This window comes from Mesocricetus auratus, unplaced genomic scaffold (assembly GCF_017639785.1).
Source record: "Mesocricetus auratus isolate SY011 unplaced genomic scaffold, BCM_Maur_2.0 Super-Scaffold_100006, whole genome shotgun sequence".
NCBI classification, from domain to species: Eukaryota; Metazoa; Chordata; class Mammalia; order Rodentia; family Cricetidae; genus Mesocricetus; species Mesocricetus auratus.
The window spans coordinates 6,771,117-6,792,677 of NW_024429190.1; the positions used below are offsets into that span (position 1 = coordinate 6,771,117).

A 21,561-nucleotide genomic window follows, 5' to 3' on the forward strand; every position below is an offset into this window, starting at 1 on the left:
TATAACAAACTCTGAAAATCCCTGGGGAGCAGAGGGGGGGTGGAGTGGAGTGGGGGTTTGGGAGGACTGGGAGGCCGGGAGCGGAGAGGAGGAAGAGGGAACTGAGAGTAACATGTATAAAAAGTTAAATAAAAAATTTTGCAATAGAAAAAAATTTCCGCATAAGGACAGATCGTGAGAGTTGGTGAATAGGAATGAACAAGCAACTCTTAGATTGTTTCCTACACTTATCTATCTATCTATCAATCTATTTAAGTGTGTGTGTGTGTGTGTGTGTGTTTGCACATGCTATATACTTCATGTGTGGAAGGCAGAGAACAGGGGGGTCTCAAGGGACTCAAGCTCAAGTCTTTGAACTTAGCCACAAGAGCTTTTACCCACTGAGCCATTTGGCTGGCTGTAGAAAAGGTTTTACATTTTTCTCTGTAGTTTTTTATCCTTGAGAGCCTTAGACATTAAATTATTGAGAATGATTTTAAGTCAAATCTTACTTTCATATAGATGGGCTAAATTACTCAAATACCATGAGAAAAGGTAAAATTACCATTCACTAGCTCACAGTTACCAGCTGGATTTTTTTTTCACATATCCTCTGCTCAGAATCTCAAGACAAGGGTAGCAGCCATAAGAGCTTCCACCAGTAACAGGTGGTCACATAGCAGTCTGCCAAGTTGAACCCCAAGCCTAGACTCTATTTACAGGTGTATTGCTCCAATGGAAGACAGTTTGGGTAGTGACACTATGTTGGAAAAACCAGTCCAATGAAAGGATACTTGTCAATTCTGTTAAACAGTCTGGCAAACACAATTTTCTAAATATGAAAGGTGATCACAGACTTATCATCATCATCATCATTTTATAATTAGCTCATTGCAGTTCCAGTTAGGAATTCCTAAGTTAACTGGAAACAATGCCTAAGGGAGTTGCATTTTTTGACCAGGTGGCTAAAACCTAAATACTTTTGTTTTGTTTTTTTAAATGCCTCTGCATCTCACACCCAACAGTCCTAATTCACTGCAGTTGCCTTGGATGACAGGTATGGATGTGCCCTCTCCTGCAGAGCCCATGCGTGACAAAGCCTGATCTCAAAGCTGTGGTGTTGGGAAGGGTGGAGCATTTCAGAAGGAAGTCCTTGTGGAAGGCATCAATCACAGAGTGCTGTAAGCCCTTGGGATGGACTCATTGTTCCCACGGGACTCAGCCAGTGAGGGTGCAGACTGTAGGCAAGGATTGCCTGACCCTGCATTTCTGACCAGCTACCTTGCCATGTGTTCTCTTTCATGTGCAACCCACCATCATGCTGCTCACCAGAGTCACGCAGATGCTCATACCATGTTCGTATGCTGTGACAAAACTCTGAACTGAATAAACCTATTTTTCTAAAACAGTTTCCAGCTTCAAATATTTTATATTGGTGGATCAATATGACCCCATCTTAAGATTATAAGTCATCTTGTGATAAGGTCAGAATAAGTTCATTCCTGTTTAAGTTTGACCATGTCTTAACCCATTTTCTGGAATTTGACCCTATATGCTGACCTCCATTGTGGAAGGATGTTCTGCCAAGTTCCTACATAACCAAACACACTTGGGAAACCCCTAGCTTTGCTGTTTTGCACCTATAAAATTTCTCCTGTGTTTGGGGCTATCCTCTCAAACCCCACTTTAGGGAGATAGTCCTGACTGACAAAAAATAAAGCCTGCTTAATTCAACCAAACAATTAGGGTTAGTGGTGAGAGTCACCAGTAGGCATGTGGCTGAAGGCAATGAGTTCCCTTCCTTCCATCAATCAACAGTGGTGGTCTTTACTCTAGTAAGGTAAGATTAACACTATAGCCATGGAAAGGGGAGTACCACAACTGTATAAAAGTCCAATCCAGTGGCCACAGGGGTGGCCCGGTTAAGCTAAATGGGTCAGGAAACAAAGTCAAAAGTCACAAAGTTGGGAAAGGGATGGGTAGGGAGGAGGATGGAGTGGGATTAGAGAAATGAGGAACCAGAATATGCTTTTGTAAATGTATAAAACTGTCAAAAAACTAACAATAAAACCTGAGAATTTAATTATGCAAAACCTCAGTCACAGTTCTAATTTCATGGGCTGGAAAAGCTATGTGGAAGATGAAGGTAGTGGCTTTAACTGTAGCTAAATGTTTGGAGGTCATCACTTAAACACAACATGGTCATTTGTAAATACTGATTCCACATTTTAAAGCAGAGTTATGTTTTACCTCATTAGGTCTCAGCAACGTGACTGCCCAAACATGAGCTGAACAGTAATAACACCAATCATGAACAAACCACAGTAGACAGGGGAAAGCCCAGGAAGCCTCAACCGTCCTCAAAGAACTACAAGCAACTAAGGAATGCTAAGTGGGGGAAACAGTATTTCCCAGGGAAGAGTGCATCTATTGTTTATCCAACACCAAATGGTTAGCCCTGGAAACATACATACAAGTAACATCATCTAGACTAAGTATGTTGACAGATTTTTCTTTGGATTGACAGCTCATTAAAAAACAACATAGAGACTTATTATTAATAACAAAAGCTCAGCCATAGTTTAGGCTTGTTCTTAACTAGTTCTTACAACAAATTATCCCATACCTTTTAGTCTACATTCGTTTATGTGTCTCAGTTACCTTTACTCTGTACTGCCCAGCCTGCTTTCTGGAGTATACCTTTCTTCCCCTATCCCCCAGCTCTTTCTGTCCAGAAGTCCCTACTATATCTCCTACCTAGCTATTGGCCATTTAGCTTTTTATTAAACCAAATCACAGTGACATATCTTTACATAGCATAATCTAATATCTCATACACAGAGTAGGTTATATTTAGGAACATATCAATATATACATATATGTATATAATAACAATGAAATCAGAGGCTATACATTGAAGGGGAGGAAGGATGAGCAGAGGGGAAGATAAGGAAGAAGTAAATTAAGGGAGTATGTATTGCAATTTATGATAATCTCAATAATTTTAAGTAAGTTAAGAAAAACAGGAAAGTGTTCACTTATCCAGAAACATAAAATAGCAACATTACAATCTAAAGGACACGCAATAAGGCAATAGATGCAGAGATTGACCAAGGTGGTAGGGTAACTGCAAATGGGCTGTCATGAAGTTCTGGCTTTTCTACTATTGCCTTGCACAATTTATAATTTTTTTCTAAAGTTCAGATTCCTCATGTAAGAGGAAGAGCTGTCATATATCTCAGGGTATGGGTGGGATTTAAATAGACAAGGAGAAGAAAAAGTACTGTGGAATCTTTGAATTTCAATGTCATTAATAGTAACATCTTTCCAGGCATGGAGGCACACACCCTTGATCCCAGCTCTGGAGAGGCAGCAGAAGAAGGGTCAGGAGTTCAAGGCCAGATTCAGTTACTCGGTAAGTTTGAGGTTGGCCTGGCATAGTTGAAATGCCAAAAAATAAATGAAACAATAATAATATTAGTAATAATAATAATAATAATAATAATAAATACCTGAAACTTGTGTGCATATTCCAGGTACCATAACATACATTTCCAGGTCGATCTTCGCAGCAAGCTGCTATTATACAATTTAACCACAAAATAGCTACACCAGATGAAGATTCCAACTACAGAAGGAAACCAAAACTTCCTAAGCTTAAATGGTATGTCTGAGGTTACCACATATATGGAGGTGGTCATGGCAGGGCTATCAGTGAAGACAGTCATTATTTTGCTTTCATTTTAATTACTGCAGGAAAGTTGCTGTGATTGCATTTTCTGATTTGTATCAACATACCAAATGAATCATGAAGTGTGGTATGTATGCACAGTAGAGTATTATTCAGCTATAAAGAACTGAATCATGTAGCAATGTGAGTAGAACTGCTTATAAACAGTGAAATAAGCCACACACAGAAAGAAAACTACCATGAGTTCTGAAAATCTATGTGCTACCTACTAACTTAAAAATAATGCCTCAATATGCATATGTCTTCTCTACAAAGCAAATAACAGTTAAAACATAACTCAAGCTTAATTGCTATGGACGTCCTTTTAGCTTTGAGCTTTCTCGTGTCAAATGAATTCTACTGATAATACTGGTTTTTTTTTTTTTTTTGCAGTTCTACAGAGCACATGTCTATGAAGGGTAGAAAGGGATAATTAGTCAGTTTATTTCTAGCCTTTCCAAACAATGAGACCCATTCATTAGATCCACTGATATCCCACATATTAAGCTGACTTAGCTCAATGTAGCCTACATGGGAACATAGACAAACCCATCCTGGAGAGGCTCTAGGCTCTCATGTTTTGGGTGTTGGAGTCTGCTGTGCAGACAGCACCAGATACTTACAGGTGACCATCATCACAGAGAGGATCCTTATCTCCAAACTTTCGAAGAAGTACTCGGGTGAGGTCCACACCATGGCTCCCACTGCTGCGATGGTAAGGAAACAGAGTGCCATTAGGAACTCCTAAGGAGAACAGAGGACCCACTCTGACCTCATGCTAGTCAAGGTGATCGAGCTGACACTTTCCAGAACACCAGATAAAGCTAATTTCCCAGCACTTTTGTGGTAAAGGCCATGAGCTAAGATGGAATGAAGAAATGTCTTCAAGCACAGTGATTGCTGCCACATATATGTCCTGGGAGATGCTGCTAGTCAAAGCACATTATTTTCTAGATGGTTTCAGATAATTTTCTAAGCATTTTCACTTACTTTCATGGTTTTAAAACCAAATTCTAAAGGCTGCCTAATATAATGTCATATTATGTTAATTTATTAAAATCAATAAAAGTCTTTTCTCCACGCTGCAGTTCTAGCTTAGAAAAAATATTCATCCTATTACACAGTAATAAAAAATGCAACCTATATTTACATCCTTTGGTTTTTGCATGTCTTTGAATCATACTTCCATAGTAAGATGTCTTCAGCACAGAATTGGGCCTGTGCTTCAAGCACACATTGAGTGATGGTGTTTAGTTTGCTAGCCACAGGCCTCAAGTGTACAGGCCTCAAGTGTACTTGTAGTTCAAGATATGTAGAAGGTCAGTGACACTGTCTTATCTTGCCAAATATAGAATCAGCAGTAATACATTCATGTCATTTTGAAGAAAGATATAGAAACAAACACTAGAAAAATGTTTATGTTTTGTTCATCAATTGTAAGAAATGTCTGGAGTTGAAGAAATGTAAAAAGAAACACATGTCAAGCTTCTTAAAATTGGAATAATGGGTAGTGGGATTCATTTCAATTGATTAAAATTCAGAATTAAAACTTATAAAACATAGGAGACTTTTAAGATGGCAGATTACATGCAAATATAGTTGGATAGAATGCTAAAGGAATAAACTGGGCAAAGTTGTTAACATTTATCTGAAGTGCTCTAGCTTCAGTAGCAAAAATAAATAGGGACTTTTACACAACAGAACGGCATAGAAGTCCAAGTACATCTCTGAGTGATTGGCCCGGCTTATGGAGCTCTTTCCTCTCACTGACAGAGAGAGCAGCAACCGATGGTAACTAAGCCATGGCATAAGACAGAAGATCTCAGACAACTGCTCTGTACTTCCAACAACACATTGTCAGTGATGGAAAAGAGAGAGTAGAGGGAGGAAATGCTTGCACTCAGCAAGGGCATCAGCAGGAGAGGAGATGCAGAAAAATCCTTTTTTCTCACCCAACCAGAGTAGTGGGATGATGCCGGTTTCAAATTTTAATTTAATTTATAAAATTTATTGTTTTAGGAGTCACATACACACACCATGAGATGTAATTTATGGGAATTGGTTCTCTCTTTCCATGATGTGGGCTCTGAAGATCAAACTCAAGTCATCCAGTTTGGTGGCAAGTGGCTTTACCCACTGAGTCATCTTGCTGACCCTATGAAATTCTAGATTTTAAAAAGACTCCTGCCACACTGAGTCAGTGGCTTGCCCCTGCCCCAGACCCTCCTTGAATAGCACACTGTGGGAAGCAGAGCAAACATCACGGTACTATGCACTAGAACCTGGTCAGTAGAACTCTTCTGAACAGCAGGGGAGAAACTGACCGACTGAGGCCAGAGTCAAAGCAAGTACCAGACACTGAAAATGAACAGGAATAGAACCAGAATTTACAGCCCAACCTGTCATCTCTTGCTAACATGTAAAACGTCCCCCAGAACTATGACTACCATTTTCAACCAATAAAGTCTCTCTCTCTCTCTCTCTCTCTCTCTCTCTCTCTCTCTCTCTCTCTCTCTCTCTCTCTCTCTCTCTCTCTCTCTCTCTCCCTCTCTCTCTCTCTCTCTCTCTCTCTCACACACACACACACACACACACACACGACACAAAACCAGATTCAGCACCCAAGATTGTAACTACATTTACTCTGAGGCCTGGGACCTGTCTCCTCCTTTCAAATTTTTCCTTTGTTTAATATCTGGTATCTACTTAGAGGGATACCTGTGTTCTTCACTGTTTATTCCCTTTATTTATCCCAGTCTGGCTTTTTCCCATTTTCCTTCTTTCCTTACTTCTTACATTCCTTTCTTTATTCCTTTTTCTTTCTTTTTTATGTTTGGTTCCTTCTGATAGGCTTTCCCAAACGATAAGGTTTCTCTGGTTTGAAACCCTTTACATCTTTCTGTTCTCATTTTACCTTCATCCTGAGACCCCTCGTTTCCCCCATTGTCCTTATTGTAGTTCGCCTCCTGTGTTTTCTTCTATTATCACACACTAATCGCTACTCTAACTTTGCTAATCGCTAGTCTAACTTTGCTAATTGCTAGTCTAACTTTGCTTTCCTTCCTTCACATACACACCCAGTAACTAATATCTAGTCAACACTTTCCTATGACTGTTCCTTTCCTTCTTAAGATGGCTCAGTTGAAGGGGCAGTTTCACTTTAATTGACTTTTATTGCATTTCCACACAAGGGATTACTGGGTAGGAATCCTGATGCTACAAGCATGTGGACTGAGGATATAGTTATTGAGATAGATCCTCAGGGAAGAGAAACAATATGCCAGGTAGACTACAAATCATTTATAAAAGAACACTAAAACCATATTCACTGAAAGAACAAGGTTGGTTTTTTTAAACCCACCAATAGTCTTTTACTTAGATATGTGCATGCTAAGAAAAACTAAGTACATGAAAATTCAAAGCATTATCACTCCTCAAAACAATACTGATTGATCCCCCACAGTAATGTTATCGAATGAGGGTGAGTTCAATAAAATCCAAGACAAAGAATTCAAAAGAATAGCTGTGGGTTCCAGGACAGGCCCCAAAGCTAAAGATAAAGCCTGTGTCAAAAATCGAAAAACAACAAAGACAAAAAGAAACCACACAAAAAATGGCTGTACGTATGTATGCTCAAAGAAATATAAAATCTAAGAGGATATAAACACATCTAAGAATACAAAGAGAGCACATGAATGAAATGAGAAGTCAATATTGAAGTACATAAAAGTAAACTTCACAGGGAAAAAGCAGACTTAATGAAAAAACAGCTGAAACAGAGATGTAAAGTTCAATAAGTCCAATGAAATTTGTTTGGAAAGCTTAACAGAGTGGATGAGTGGATCAAGGACCAGAGTTTAAAGACAAAGCAGAAGAGATAGAGCATTCTGACAATTATAAAGATAATTGATAAGGTGAACACAGAACATGAAATTTGAGGACACAATATAAAGATCAAACATATGAGTCATGGGCAGGCTTAGAATGATGTGTTTAAAACCCTGAAAGATGAAATACACAAGCTTGCATTACTATATTCAATAAAGTTACCTGTAACAACTGAAGAATTAAAAAAAATACATCCCATGATAAATAGAAACTAGAAGATCCATGGCCAATAAGGAAGTCCCCTACAAATGATACTTTAAAAAACTTTTCCAGAGAAAAGGGAAACACAGACACATTCATGAAGCTATGAGAAAAAATAAGCTGTGCTAGAACAGTGGTTAATCAGTGAGGATCAATGAAACACCAAATTCTACCAAACCAACAAAATGGCAATAATTAATACATGTAGACCTTTAATACTAATCCTGAATGTACATTGTCTCCATTCTCTAAACAAAATAATACATACACTAGCAGATTTTGTTAAAAATGAGGACCCATCTATTTGTTATCTCCAAGAAATGTAACTCACCATCAAAGACAAATATAACCTCAAGTAAAAACAAAAAAAGTGGAAAAGGAATTCTAAGCCAATAGAACAATAAAGTAAGCAGAAGAAAATAAAGATGGCACCCACTGTGGTTCTCCAAAATGTCTACGAAACCCTTAGAAGTTCCAATGCAACACAGGGGCAGAAAAGGAGTCCGAAGAGTATGCAGTAGCTAAGAAAAAATCGACAAGTTCTATAGGAAGATGTTTTTAAAATTTGGATTTAAGTCTGCATGGATGTGCTAGGTTTTATAGCCCAGATTCCTTGGGTAAAAGATCCCAGGATCTGCCAAATTAGTAAAAGTTTAGATGTGCATTGGCTAGATAACAGCCCAAATACTTAACTTTTGTGCTTTCTAAAATCTATAATAAGAAAGAAACAAAGTATCTCTTAGTGGTTTGGATACAGCATCTGTTTTGATAAAGATAATTGTTTAACTAAAAAAATTGGATTAAAAAAATTAGAAAGAAAGATGGTGAAACTGAGTCACGCACAGCAAATCTACACCCTTCACCCATGTGTCTCAGCCGGCAGGTTGCAAGCACAATGGTCATACCCAGTGAGTCACAGGGCTGCCAGCACCAACAACATGTGCACGTGCATTGGCCTGGAACTCCTGCAGAAACAGGTCAATACTGAATAGGACTGGCCCTAAGTCCACCAGCCAGCTCTCAGCATGGAGCCACTGTAATAGGGCCAGTGCTGATTGACCTGCTGGGACAAAGACAGGGCAGGACAGCCTACAAGTACAGTAGTCATGCCAGGTGAGCTGTGGGGAGGCCAGCACTGAGGATAGGGTGGTGTGCAGTGGCCTGAAGCTCCCTCGGAAACAGGTCCCTACTGGTCCTATGTCCACCAGCAGGAACCCAGCATAGAAGCACTGTGACCACACCCCGTGCTGCTTGCTCTGCTGGCAGACCCAGAGTTCAGAGCAGTAGCCTACAAAGGTCAAGGTCAGCAAGCCTCAGGGCATCAGACATCAAGAGCAGGGAGGTATGAGGCAGCCAGAGCTCACACAGAACCTTTCCGATGGCTCCTTGCAATGAATGTTTGCATGTAAAGCTGTTTGGGCAAATATAGATATATCATGTGACACCCTGCAGTTTCCAATGCCACTACAATGAATGAATATGAGATGGAGAGGTTGGAAAGACGAGAAAGTGGCTGCGTGGTAGAAAGAGGCAGAACTAGAGACACAGTGGTGACCACAGGGGAGAGAAGGCTGTGGTTTAAGAATGAGACCTCAGCCCTATACAAACAACTACAGGCAACTGAGAAGAGTTGTGAAGCCAGAAAGGTGGCCTTCTCCAGGGAAGAGCACACCAACAGGTTGTGCAGTGCTAAACAGTCAGTCCTGCAGACACACACAAGCAGCGTCATATGATCTCAACGGGTTATATTTAGGAACATAGGTATATACATTTACACACACGCATGCAATTAAAAAAGAGGCCACGAATGTGAGGGAGAGCAGGAGGGGTACATGGGAGAGTTTGGAGGTAGGAAAGAGAAGGCAGAAATGGAATTAAATTATGATCTCCAAAATAAAAAAAAATGATTAAACTATCGCAAAATAATAAAAAAGAAGGTACATGAAGCCAACTCACCCTATTTCCAGAAAAACTGCAGTGACCATTTGTAAAAAACAAAACCAAATGTATGTTTAAACTAAATAAAAACTCGATGGAAACGAATAAAAGAGTAGATCAGTCAGTTCGATCTCTTTTGGGTTTATTTGAAGATCTCCAAGTTAAAATGCCACAGAGCTGTTTGCACATCAATATTTACTGTGGACTGCTCACTGCAGCTAAAGTATGGAACCAGCCTCTGAGGCTGAGCGGTAGAGGGAGAGAGAAAATGCAGCGTGTACACAGAGTTGAGGTGGGGAGCGTTTTCCAAGTGAGTCTCAGTGGGGGGCAATCAGGTCATGGGGGTCCCGCATGAGAGGTGACCCCTGGGACTGGAATGACCCCGTAGATGGGGGTCCCGCATGAGAAGTGACCCCTGGGACAGGAATGACCCCGTAGATGGAGTCCCGCATGAGAGGTGACCCCCTGGGACTGGAATGACCCCGTAGATGGGGTCCCTCATGAGAGGTGACCCCTGGGACTGGAATGACCCCGTAGATGGGGTCCCTCATGAGAGGTGACCCCCTGGGACTGGAATGACCCCGTAGATGGGGTCCCGCATGAGAGGTGACCCCTGGGACTGGAATGACCCCATAGATGGGGTCCCACATGAGAGGTGACCCCTGGGACTGGAATGACCCCGTAGAGAAACGGCTGTGACAAGGGAGGTAGGGGTGACTCTGAAGAGAAAACAGGCAAGCTGAGGCAGACATGATGCATCATTTTCCAGGTGGCAAATCCTTCTGCCTCTGGCGCATGAGAAAGTTTTATGGAGACTAACAAATTCCTCCCAATGTTTTGCCAACAAATCTGCCCAGAAAACCTGAAAATGTTGCCGATCTTGATCCAATTCAGTATGGAGCACATAGTGTCTGGCTGGGAGAGATGTGCAATTGGGGGCCCTTGTCATAAAAACAACCACGGAGGACTTTGTATAGTACACAGTGTACACACTTTCCTAAAATGCTAAAATATTGAGAAAATACCAGGCCTCTCTTTCTTGCCAAAGACCAGGCTGCTGGGGTGTGTCAGCACCTTGTCACAAGTCCTCTCACACAGGATGTTTGGCAGCTGTGAGGAGCCAATGATTCAGTGGTTGGGACCAGGCCTGTCCATCAGCTGCTGCAAGTCAGGTCTCAAAAGAGCCTCTCAGATTACCCTGTGTATTCTGACCTCAGAAACAATAAAAGTACTAATACTAGTGGGAGTGATGCTAGGGACCAAACGTGGGGCCTTAGCAAGCGAGGCAACTCCTCTGCTTGTGTGCCATACCCCAAACTCCTTATGTGAGAATGTTTATTTGATATTAGGTAAAAAAAGAAATTGATGTCATTGCCATATGGCATCAACGGCTCAGGAACCGACACCAACACAGTCGTAAAGTCATTTCTAAACAACAGAAGAGTCTCTTACCTGAAAAAGTAAGTTTCCGCAGTCTCATAATGCCCAGGTGAAAGCTTGAGAGGAGGGTATGTGGTAGCCAGAGGCTGCACCATGAACAAGCCCATGGCCAAGGCCACAAAGAGCACTGGCAGTAGCAGGTCTGAGGTGGTGCTTTTCCAGGCCCGTAATGTGTGCAATAGCCGCTTCCTCAGGAGTGCCACAGCCTGTCCCAGAAGCAGCTGGAAGCCCCCGGTGGACTGAGGCAGGGCCCTTACAGGTGGCAGCCTCACAGGAGAGACACCTACAGGGTATGAGAGATTTGGACGAAGTGAGCCGGATGCAGATGGATAGGGCTTCTTGCTCCTACCTGGTTCTGATGAAGCTCTCCATTTATCCTGTGGAGGCCTGGACCACCTTCCCGGTCTCCTCACACTAACCGGTAGCTTCTCTACCCAATCACCGCTTGGCTTTCTGGATCCCTGTTGTGGAGACTATGCTATGATTTGAGGCACTAAACACAGGAACCAAGAAAAGACCTCCTCCAGTGCACCCAATGGTTGAAATGAAACCTGAAGCACAGGTGAATTCTGAGGCACCAAAAACAGAGGAGGGACAGGAGGTTCTGAGTGCCCCACTCCGACTGAGCTGCCGAAGAGAGGACACCCACTCTCCACCCCTCCGTCTCTCCTACTCTTTTCTTCTTCCCTTAATTTTGAAAGTTGCAGATGGTGGGCACATGCTGGAAATCAGAAAGAGCCATAGCACCTTCTCTCTCTCAAATCACCAGCCATAGAGCCTCCTGTGCTATCTGCCTAAACCCACAAAGAGGGTTCCTGAAGCAGGGTCTCTGCTCCAGGGACAGATGTCAAAATTGCATGCCCTCATTAATCCTGTCCTTTTGTTCTGTGTAGGTTCTTTTTTATGTTTTTATTTAAATTAGAAACATGCTTGCTTCACATGTCAATCCCAGCTCCATCTCCCTTCCTTATCCCTCCACCAGCCGTCCCAGCCCCCTACTCAATCCCCACACCATTCCCCTGGGAGGGTGAGGTCCTCCGTGGGGGGAATCTCCAGAGTCTGTCATTTCATCCAGGGCAGGACCTAGGTCCTTCCCCATGTGTCCAGGCTAAGAGAGCATCCCTCCATGTAGAATGGGCTCCCAGAGTTCATTTGTATGCCATGGTAAACACTAATCTACTACCCAAGGTCCCAGAGATTTCTGTGGCCTCCTCTCTGGCACTACATTCATGGAGTCTGGATCAGTCCCCTGATGGCCTCTTAGCCATCAGTCTGGGATTCAAGAGCTCCCTCTTGTCCAGTCAGCTGTCTTTGTGGGTTTCACCAGCACAGTCTTGACCCCTTCACTCATCACTCCTCCATCTCTGTCACTAGGTTCCAGGAGTTCAGTTCAGTGTTTAGCTGTGACTATCTGCCTCTGCTTCCATCAGTCATTGAATGAATGTTCATGTTTCTTTATTGTGACTGGGTTACCTCACTCAGGATGGTTTCTCCTAGGGCCATCCATTTGCCTGCAAATTTCAAGATTCCATTGTTTTTTATTTTATTTTTTCGCTGATCCTTCCTTTGTGGATAGCCTCCAGCACCAAAAGAGAATTTGAAAGGAAAACATGGCCTGTGAACCAGTAACTATCAGTGGTGAGTGTCTGTAGTCCTTATGTCTCGATAATATATCTGCCCCAGGATAGCAGGCCACAGCTTCCAGACAAAGCTGTCAAAGACCAACAGTGAGGCAATCCTAGGGCAGAGTCTTCAACCTGGTCCTGTGGAAAGGATGAGCTTGCTCAGTCACCCCCAGGAGCAATTCTTCCCAAGGTCTGAGGTTCTCCAGCAAAACAAAGCGAGTACAAAGCAGTTTGCAATCAAAGTAGTGACATCAGAGAACAGCTGTAGGAACTGACTGTTCTGTTTGCAAGCGCCAAAGTAAGGCGGTTTGCAAAAGAACAGCAAATTAGCTCTACAATAAAGTAAAACAGGAGCCACTTTTGAAAGATCAATTATATGTGATAGTGTTAAGATGGGAGCTGGAGCACAGTGTGTTAAAACACCTGTCTGTATTACTCCTTTATTTGTTGGGTTATTTGGTTTCTGTCGGAAAAACAGGTAATCGGCGTTGGGATGAACGGATGAACACGTAAAGAAATAACACAGCACAATGGAGCCTGGTGCAGGGATCCAATAGGAAATCCTCAGTGGGTAGGAAGGAGAGAGTTCAGAGAGTTTGCAAGCAGAGAGCCAAAGCAGAGACACAGATCACCATGGCTCATGACATAAAGCATTCCACTACAGCGTGACACAGGGCACCCTTGTAGCATGAGGCAGGACAGGAAGTGGACAGTGGTCAGAAAGAAAGGCCAGCACAGTCCTCTACTCAGACTCAAGATGCCTCCAGCAGGCGCCCCCTGGTTAGACCTGTGCATCATACTGTTTAAGAAGGCGATGAGGAGCAGAGCGTAAACATCAGATTTATCTGAAAACTTTAAAATGCCAACTTTTCTGGCGCTATTTCAGAAAGCCATCCGAGTCTCAGACAAACAAATGTGCTCATTCTGACCTCCCTGCTGCTGAGCCTGGCCATGGTGATATTTAATGCATTACCAATGTTGGCCCAGATGCGGCTCTCATAAAGCACTTACCCCAGTCAATACAGGGACATTAGTGCTAGAAAAGGGAACTAAGCGTGATGCTTTCATTTGATGGTGCTGCCCGATACCGCCTGCAGTGTGCACACAGTTGCAATAGGACAGCTATGCACATGAGCCAATGGAGCTCAGAGTCCTGAGAGGTCATCAGGTTGCCTACTTCCTGAGTTTCTGGGTGTGGTTTTTTGAGATAAAGACATGAGGTCTGTGCTGGCTTCTGACTGAGGAGCTCTGTCAGGCAAAGGCTTGTTGTGCTGAGCTCCAAAGGGCACTGAAGGGACCCGGGCAGGTCCTGTGACACTCTCATTTCTCCCACAGTCACCACTTCCAGAAGTCACACCCCACAAAAAGACCTTTCTGCGGGGCCTTTGATACCACATCTGACCACCCACACTTACAAATCAGGCACCTTCTCATGCATGTGTACAGCAGGCAAAAGATTTTAAGTGATGTTTGTGTGGGAGGAAAGAGCATGTCAAATGTCTACTCAGACAAGTCTCCCTGGTGATGAAACAGTGTGGAAGTAGAGATGGAGAGATTTGGGGAGCTATGATCCATGGTTCCAGTGCACTCAGTCTTGTGGGAACATAGCAGGGTGGAAGGAATCCAATCTTCACTAGCCTGGATATGAATCCACTGTTAGCTGCCCTCATGCTGTGTGGCTTTTGAAAAACTATATAACCTCTCTGAATGTCATCTCCTCAATTATAAAAGAGAGATTTAAAATAATGTCCCTCCACATAATGAGGGCTATTAGGATATTTATGAAACTATCAAAGCTGGCACTGTGTCGACCTCCGGGTACAGGAAATGTCCATCAGAGAGCCCCAGTAAGTCAATGGAAGCAAGGTGGGCCTCCTATCAAGAATACCTCTACCATTCCATATAAGTTAATTGGATATAAATGAGAAAAAATAAAAAACTAAGATACTTTATAGTTATGAATTTATGAATCAGCCACCATTCAAATATTCATGGCTAAACTTATAAAAGCATTCATATGAATAATTTAATAGACAAAATTAAAATGCTGGATCAAATTGTTATGAATTGTCTTGCTTGACTTATGAGTGCAATTATATTCAAGGACTCCAGTTACATCTACAATTATGTATTCCCATTTACTCAGACCATCAAACTGCTTATGGAAAACGTCCAAGGATTTTTTTTGAACAATGATGAGATGACTGCAACTCTTCAAATGTTAGCACCTGGTGGAGCACTGAGCTGCAAATGGGGACTTTATGTGTGACGCCCACATTACCTACAACACTGACATTCCGGAAGATTCATGATGGAAGTGTTGCCAGCATAATGCTTTCATGTTAATAAAAGTAAATGCTCAAAACGAAATACTCATAACATGCCTGATTATGCAGCTCATGGAAATTTAGACTTATTCAATTGATATATATACATATATATAGTAAAATAAGGCAGTAATTGGGCTCCTCAACTCATCTGAATGACAAAGATTACAAATAATGTTAGTGCCTAGTAGCCTAGTATTACTGAGTGCCCAAGGAAAGAGTCTGATTGCACAATCCTGGCGAGAGAACAGATCTGGAAAGCAGCTTATGTAAAATAAACATAGGTCTTCTCAAATTTGCCTATTTCCAGTTCTAGAGCCATGTTGATTCAAACCTGGAAATCCATCAGTGTGCACGGCTCATAGCATCAGCAGCACGCATTAACCAATACAAGGAGCACCAAGATGTGTGCTTTGGAAAGCTTCATACAATATGGAATATCACAAATCAACCCATACAGAATAAACAAAATCTAATAAAACACTAACACTAAATAAGGAAAACTAAAATTTTAGTGTGGTTATGTTTAGTGCAAAGTTCTTTTATCAAATAACTACATACTCTATACACTACTTGATAAAATAGAAGTTTTTGGTTTGGTTTTGTTTTTTGATTTTTTTGAGACAGGATTTCTGTGTATTGTTTTGGAGGCTGTCCTGGAACTTGCCCTGTAGACCAGGCTGGCCTCAAACTCACAGAGATCTACCTGCCTCTGCCTCCCAAGTGCTGGGATTAAAGGCATGTGCCACCAATGTCCCATTAAAATAGAGATTTTTTTTAATGTCTGAGTCCTTTTCAGCCTACTTGCAAGCTACTATTTGTGTGCTAAGACTGTGGCTATTTGCATTTTCTTCTTCACAGTTGTCTGCAGTATTTCAAAACTGAATATTCAACTTGTTATTCATTTTGAGAAGGTGATATACATGTTTAGGAAGTGATGCACGCTTTCATGAGATACAAACAAGACAATTCTCTGTTCTTTAATTATAGAACTTCAGTTTGAGATGGATAGTTAGAATCTCATAGTAAAAGCTGCATGTGGGAGCTAATGCCTATAATCCAGAACTCTGGAAGCTGAGGCAGAAGGACCATTCGCTTGAGGTTATAGGGAAAGACTGTCTCAAACATGGTAGAAGGCCTAGGAATGTAGCTCAGGGGTAGAGCTCTTTTCTAGAATGTGAAAATTCCTCAGTTCAATTCTTGGTACCCTCCCAAAACATCATGCCATTCAATAGTCCATATATTTATAATTGAATCTGATAGAGATGATGCCATGAAACAAATTATATTTTGAGAAATAAAATATAGTCATTATTCCTGTTAGCTCTATTGTAGATCTTTGCATTAAGTATGTAAATATAGTTCTTAAGGGACCTTGGAGTCAAATACACAAATGGAACAACCCAGCAGGACCCAAGTCCTTCTCCACAGAGGCAGTCAGTGCCAGGGCTGTGGCTGGCAGTTTAGGAAAGGTGACAAAATTAGGAATACCATGGACTAAGCTGCTGAGAGAGGTATGAGTATTATTCTCTACTGCAAACCAGGAATGACCTGGGATTTCCATATCATAGACATGAAAAGGCATAAAAAACTAGACTGTTCTCACCAACCCACCCATGTGAGGAATCTAGTGAACCCCAGGGGAACCTCAATCAGATGTATGTTTCTTTGAGGAATACGTTTTAATAAAATAACTAGATGCCCTTAAGATGTCTTTGAAATCTGTAAATGTCTCATAGACTAAATCATGACCTAGCATTAGCTGTCATCCAGCCTGAATTCCAGTGTGGTTCTCTGCACACTGGTGGCATGTAATGTCCCCCTCTGTTTCTTGATTTATAAAACAAAAGCCTAGATGCAGTAGTCTTCAGTCTTTGTTCTGCTTTAAAAAATACTTTTAATGGTGTGACAGTTACCCAAATCATGACTTAATTGTCGTATACTCACTACTTATATTATCCCTAAAACAAAATCAAGTGTCTTCTTCTCAGGGAAGAATAGAGGAGAAGAAGACAAATAGGAATCCAAAAACAAAATGGAAAGAAAAACCAAAAAGGGGACAATATTTTGTGGTCTCTACATAGCTACTAATTCAGCATAAATCTCAAAACACAACTATTTCATAAATATTATGATAGTGATATGTAGAAACTTGATCTATATTTGGTTAACTACAGTTTTCAACACCAACTACCAATGTTTGATTCTTTGAAAGGGTGTCTAAGAGGAGGCTGTCTTAATTGAAATTGTTTCATCAGTGGCTTCACAATACAGTCTTACCAAACTTTTATGAAACACAGTCTTACCAAACTTTTATCTGCTCACCTGTGATAATAACCATATTGCTTTTAGAATGTTATTTTTCTTTAAATGTCAGAAACAAGCTCACTAGGTAAGTGAGCACTTTTCTCTGTGTCATGTCACTGAAATCTCCAGTAACAGCTGCTGTTTCATGAAGCAATTCTTTGAAAACTACACTTGTTATAACAGCCAACGTGTGATGTGTGTCAGAGTAGGATTTCACCATGGAACAAGTTCCTCACTTACACAAACCATACTTTTTATTAATTTAAAAGCTTCTAAATTCCTTCTGATTAAACCTGCCCTGAACAGACAGCTGCTCAACCTTTAGATGAGCAAAAATGCAGTTCCACAACCTGGGTGGTCACAGAAATGATGAGGGCTCCAACTTCCCTGAAATGCATTAAAAATAGATCCTCCACCCCACAATGGTCCCACTTGGGGTTTCCAAGCATGGCTTCCTGTGTTATTTGAACTAGTTGTTAGGGAAATGGTGCTAGAGTGCTTTTTCTGTATTCTAGTCATGATTTCCACATGGCTTGGTTGCAAGACCCTGTTCTGACCATGCACAGAAGGCAGTGTGTACTGTAGAGAAATACATATGTCTCACTGCTTGTCCTCCAATTTTGGTTTTCTCAGATCTGTGTCTTAAGTAAAACATTTTTTCTGCTGACACAAACTGTACCCCCTTGAGGAAGCATCTGAGACACACTGGGAGTCAACAAACATAACTGAAAAGAAGAAAAAGAACCTTTCTGCTCCTGAGTCCTCTCTTCAGTCTGAGCTCTGTGTTCATCATGCCCTTGCTGTTCCCATCATGGCCATGCGTCTTTGTCTGCATGGGCACTGAGGTCTTTGTAACTGAAAAGAGGCTGCAGAGTTTATCTTATCCTCAGCTTTCAGCACGCTCTCCACTCCAATAAGATAGTAATGCTGAAGAATCAACGGAAGGCCATCAAAGGAGGATCCAGCATCCTTATCTGTCACCTTCCTGAGCCAAGGATCCCCTTTCTCCTAGGCTCATTATTCTCCCACAAAGATAATGTAACACCACTTGCATATCTCTTCCAGTCCCTTTAACCCCTTGATTCCTTTCTCTGCATTAGCAGTCTTGCTTGCAGGGCTCATCCACAGCATATCGCACTGTGGCTGTTTGAACCCATTATGGGAGCAATGTGCTTTAAGTAGCAGGGCACAACTATTTGAGGGCCAATGGTCAAGATGTGTTAAGGTTGGCCTACACAAACTTAACTTCTTAAGTGTTTTGGATAGGCATTTTGAATTCAGATGAGAACAGTGGGAAGGAAGTGCTGAACCTTGGGGGAATTGAGTGAGGATGAGGATGACTGCAATCAATACAAGATGCCTTCAAGTCATTAACCTGTGCCCCATTTCAAGGTATTTTCCCGAGTATGACTTCTAAAAAGCTAAGTATTTGACAAAGCGAAGTCATGTTTTTGTGCTACTGCCCTAAAGAGATAAATACAGCTACTTACACCAACCCTGGGCACTTCTGTTTACTAAAGAAGAGGTAAAATGTAAGGAGCTGTGGAGAAGATGGAAAAGGGTACAAAACTACGCTGTGCTCACACCCCAACTTATATAACCCATTACATATGAAAAATTGTACACAATGAAATTTAAATTAACAGCAAATATCTATCTTCAAATTATTACATGAAATTACCCCCAGGCTATTTACATATGCACAGAAACATCGATGAATTTCATGTTTAGACTGGGATCATATTCCCATGACTCTTCTTGATATATTTTTAAAATGCCAAGATCTGAAATGCTTCTATTCCCAAGCTCTGCTCAAGAAGCCAGGTTGTGGTGCCCTGCTCACCATGGCTCCAGTGAGGAAGTGGGCGTTAGGGAAGAATGGAAGAAACCCTTGTAGATTTGTTCTGTAGACAGAGAGATGCCAGGAAAGGTTGCCCCAAGCTACTGTCATCCTGAATTACCCAAGATGCCCCGTCATTACTTTGAGGCAATGGCTACACCTAAGCAAACCCTTGTCAAATATTTCACACAAAGATGGTATTCCAACTCAGAAAATGAGGATTGGAACTATTCATCTTCAGCCCCAGGAGCTTTTTGTGGCAGCTCTGATCTGCATGGTGACAAGAATTACAGCTTCACACTCTTCCTCCTTCCCACTGCCCCTGATAGAAGTCACTGCTTCCTGGCACCTGCCACCACCAATTATCCTGCCCAAGTCTATTTCAATTCCATTTTATTTTGGCAGCCTCTTTACTGCAGAGCACCCTGCTGTTAGCTCTCTGCTGGTTTTAACTAACATAGAAAACAAACCTTCTTTGGCATGTATAATTTGGCAGCAGCCATGTTCCCCACCTTGTTCACAGGGATGGAAACTTTTGAAGTCAAGGAAATGTGGACGAAGAGGAACAGACAGCCCTGTGGATTTAACACCATGGTGAAGCCTGAGAGACAAGCTCAGAATTTGGAACAGCTCTTTAAAGAGGCAGTGGATTAGAGCAGACCTTCCTGGGACGGGCTGTGCAAACAGGATTGTCTTAAAAAGCAAAGGAGAGGTTGCAGACCCTTCAAATTAATCACTGCCAAAATTGCTTTCCATCCGTGGAAGCAGTAGCAATTAGGAAGGAAATACAGAGGATTACATCTTGGGAGAAAAAAAGGAGAGGGATTTTATGCAAAATGCTACTGACAAGCCATTGAGCTAAAAATTTAAATGTGATCTCAGATCTCAATGAGAGGATGAGACTTCATAAAAATGACAGCAAAAGAGAAGAAAATGCCTTGTATAGAAACGATAGCCATTTGCCCCAGCTTCACTCAGCGTTATCTTTGTAAGCTTTTACATGAACTTTAGCTTACAAAGCTCCAGAGAGCTATTCACAATACTGACCACAGGCCACTTAAAACAGGGAAATGGGGGGACAGTTAAAACAAATGCCACAAGGTGTGGTGGCATATATGTCTCGAAACTTAGCACTCAGGAGCCTGAGTCAGGAAGGTGGAGAGTTCAAAGCCAACATAGCCTGCACAGGGAGTGGTTGGAGAGAAAGAGAGTTGCAAGGGTAGTGGGGGAGGGGCCAGCTGGAGGGAAGACAAGTACCCAGAATCAAATTCTGAGAAAGGCACGTGTTCTAACAAGCACCCAGGTGAGTTTTCAGCCTTCTTTTAAAACTGTATTCTGGAAAACAGTAGCCACAGTGATGGCACATCTGTGGGGCTGATGCCATGCATTCAGAAATCCTAATGTGAACAAGATGAGGCCACATGGTCACAACTGCCTGCCCCTACCTATTAAAATGACACGTTCTGGTTCTAATCCCCCCTCTCTGCATCTACTCAATCAGCTGTCCAGTTAATCACGAAACATGCATTCCACAGAGCATGCAGTGCCAGGGACACAGAGCCTTCTGTCTCACAGATGCACGCTCTGAATGGTCAGTGGTATTAAGCACATTGACTCAAATGTAGTCTGTGACTGCTGTTAGAGCCAGAGAGGACTACAAGATCTTATTAAAAGTTTCCTGGCTGGTCTGGTGGCAGGAGACATTTACAGAATGGACAACGAGCTCACACAAAAAGATCAGCTGAGAGCAGGTGGAGACGGAGCCTATGGGGCAGGGAGATGAGCAGATCTGAAGACTCCGAGCAAGAGGCAGCTTGACCTGACCAAGAAATGGAAATCTGTGTATGAGAGAAGGAGATCCCGGGCTTGTTATATATGTTCTTAGGAGTCCATGGGCAGAATTTGAACCCAAGAGCACAAGTTATCAAATGTTTTTAATTGAGAATAATAAGATCAAACAATTTAAAGACTGGTTACAATGGAAAGAAGGCTCCAATCAGATCCAGGGCAAACTGGACATGGAGAATGAAAGAATGGTCGGTTAATGAATAGCTTTGACATTACTGTTTGCCCATTGGATGCAGCAATGGCATACTCCCACATCATGAGTAAAACGTGAGCGTGAGTTGAGACATTCACTGGTGCAGGTACCTTGGAGACATGTAGACGAAAAATATGTAGAGGCACCCAGAGAAGCATTCTGAGCTAATGTTAAGCTTATGAGCAACAGGCACAGGAGTGAAGTGGCCAAGGATGAAACAGGCCTGTGGGGAAGATGGAAAGAGA

At 41.9% G+C, this 21,561-nt stretch overlaps 1 protein-coding gene across 1 annotated transcript in view; it reads right to left on the reverse strand.

The window, feature by feature from the left end:
* The window catches only part of Abca13 (ATP binding cassette subfamily A member 13), a 423,762-nt gene that overhangs the window by 147,827 nt on the left and 254,374 nt on the right, over positions 1 to 21,561 (reverse strand). Inside the window, exons 43-44 of the mRNA XM_040746666.1 lie at positions 11,189 to 11,459; positions 4,340 to 4,416 (exon numbers count right to left, since the gene is read on the reverse strand). Of these exons, the coding sequence (XP_040602600.1) occupies positions 4,340 to 4,416; positions 11,189 to 11,459 (348 nt within the window). The remainder of the gene's footprint in view (positions 1 to 4,339; positions 4,417 to 11,188; positions 11,460 to 21,561) is intronic.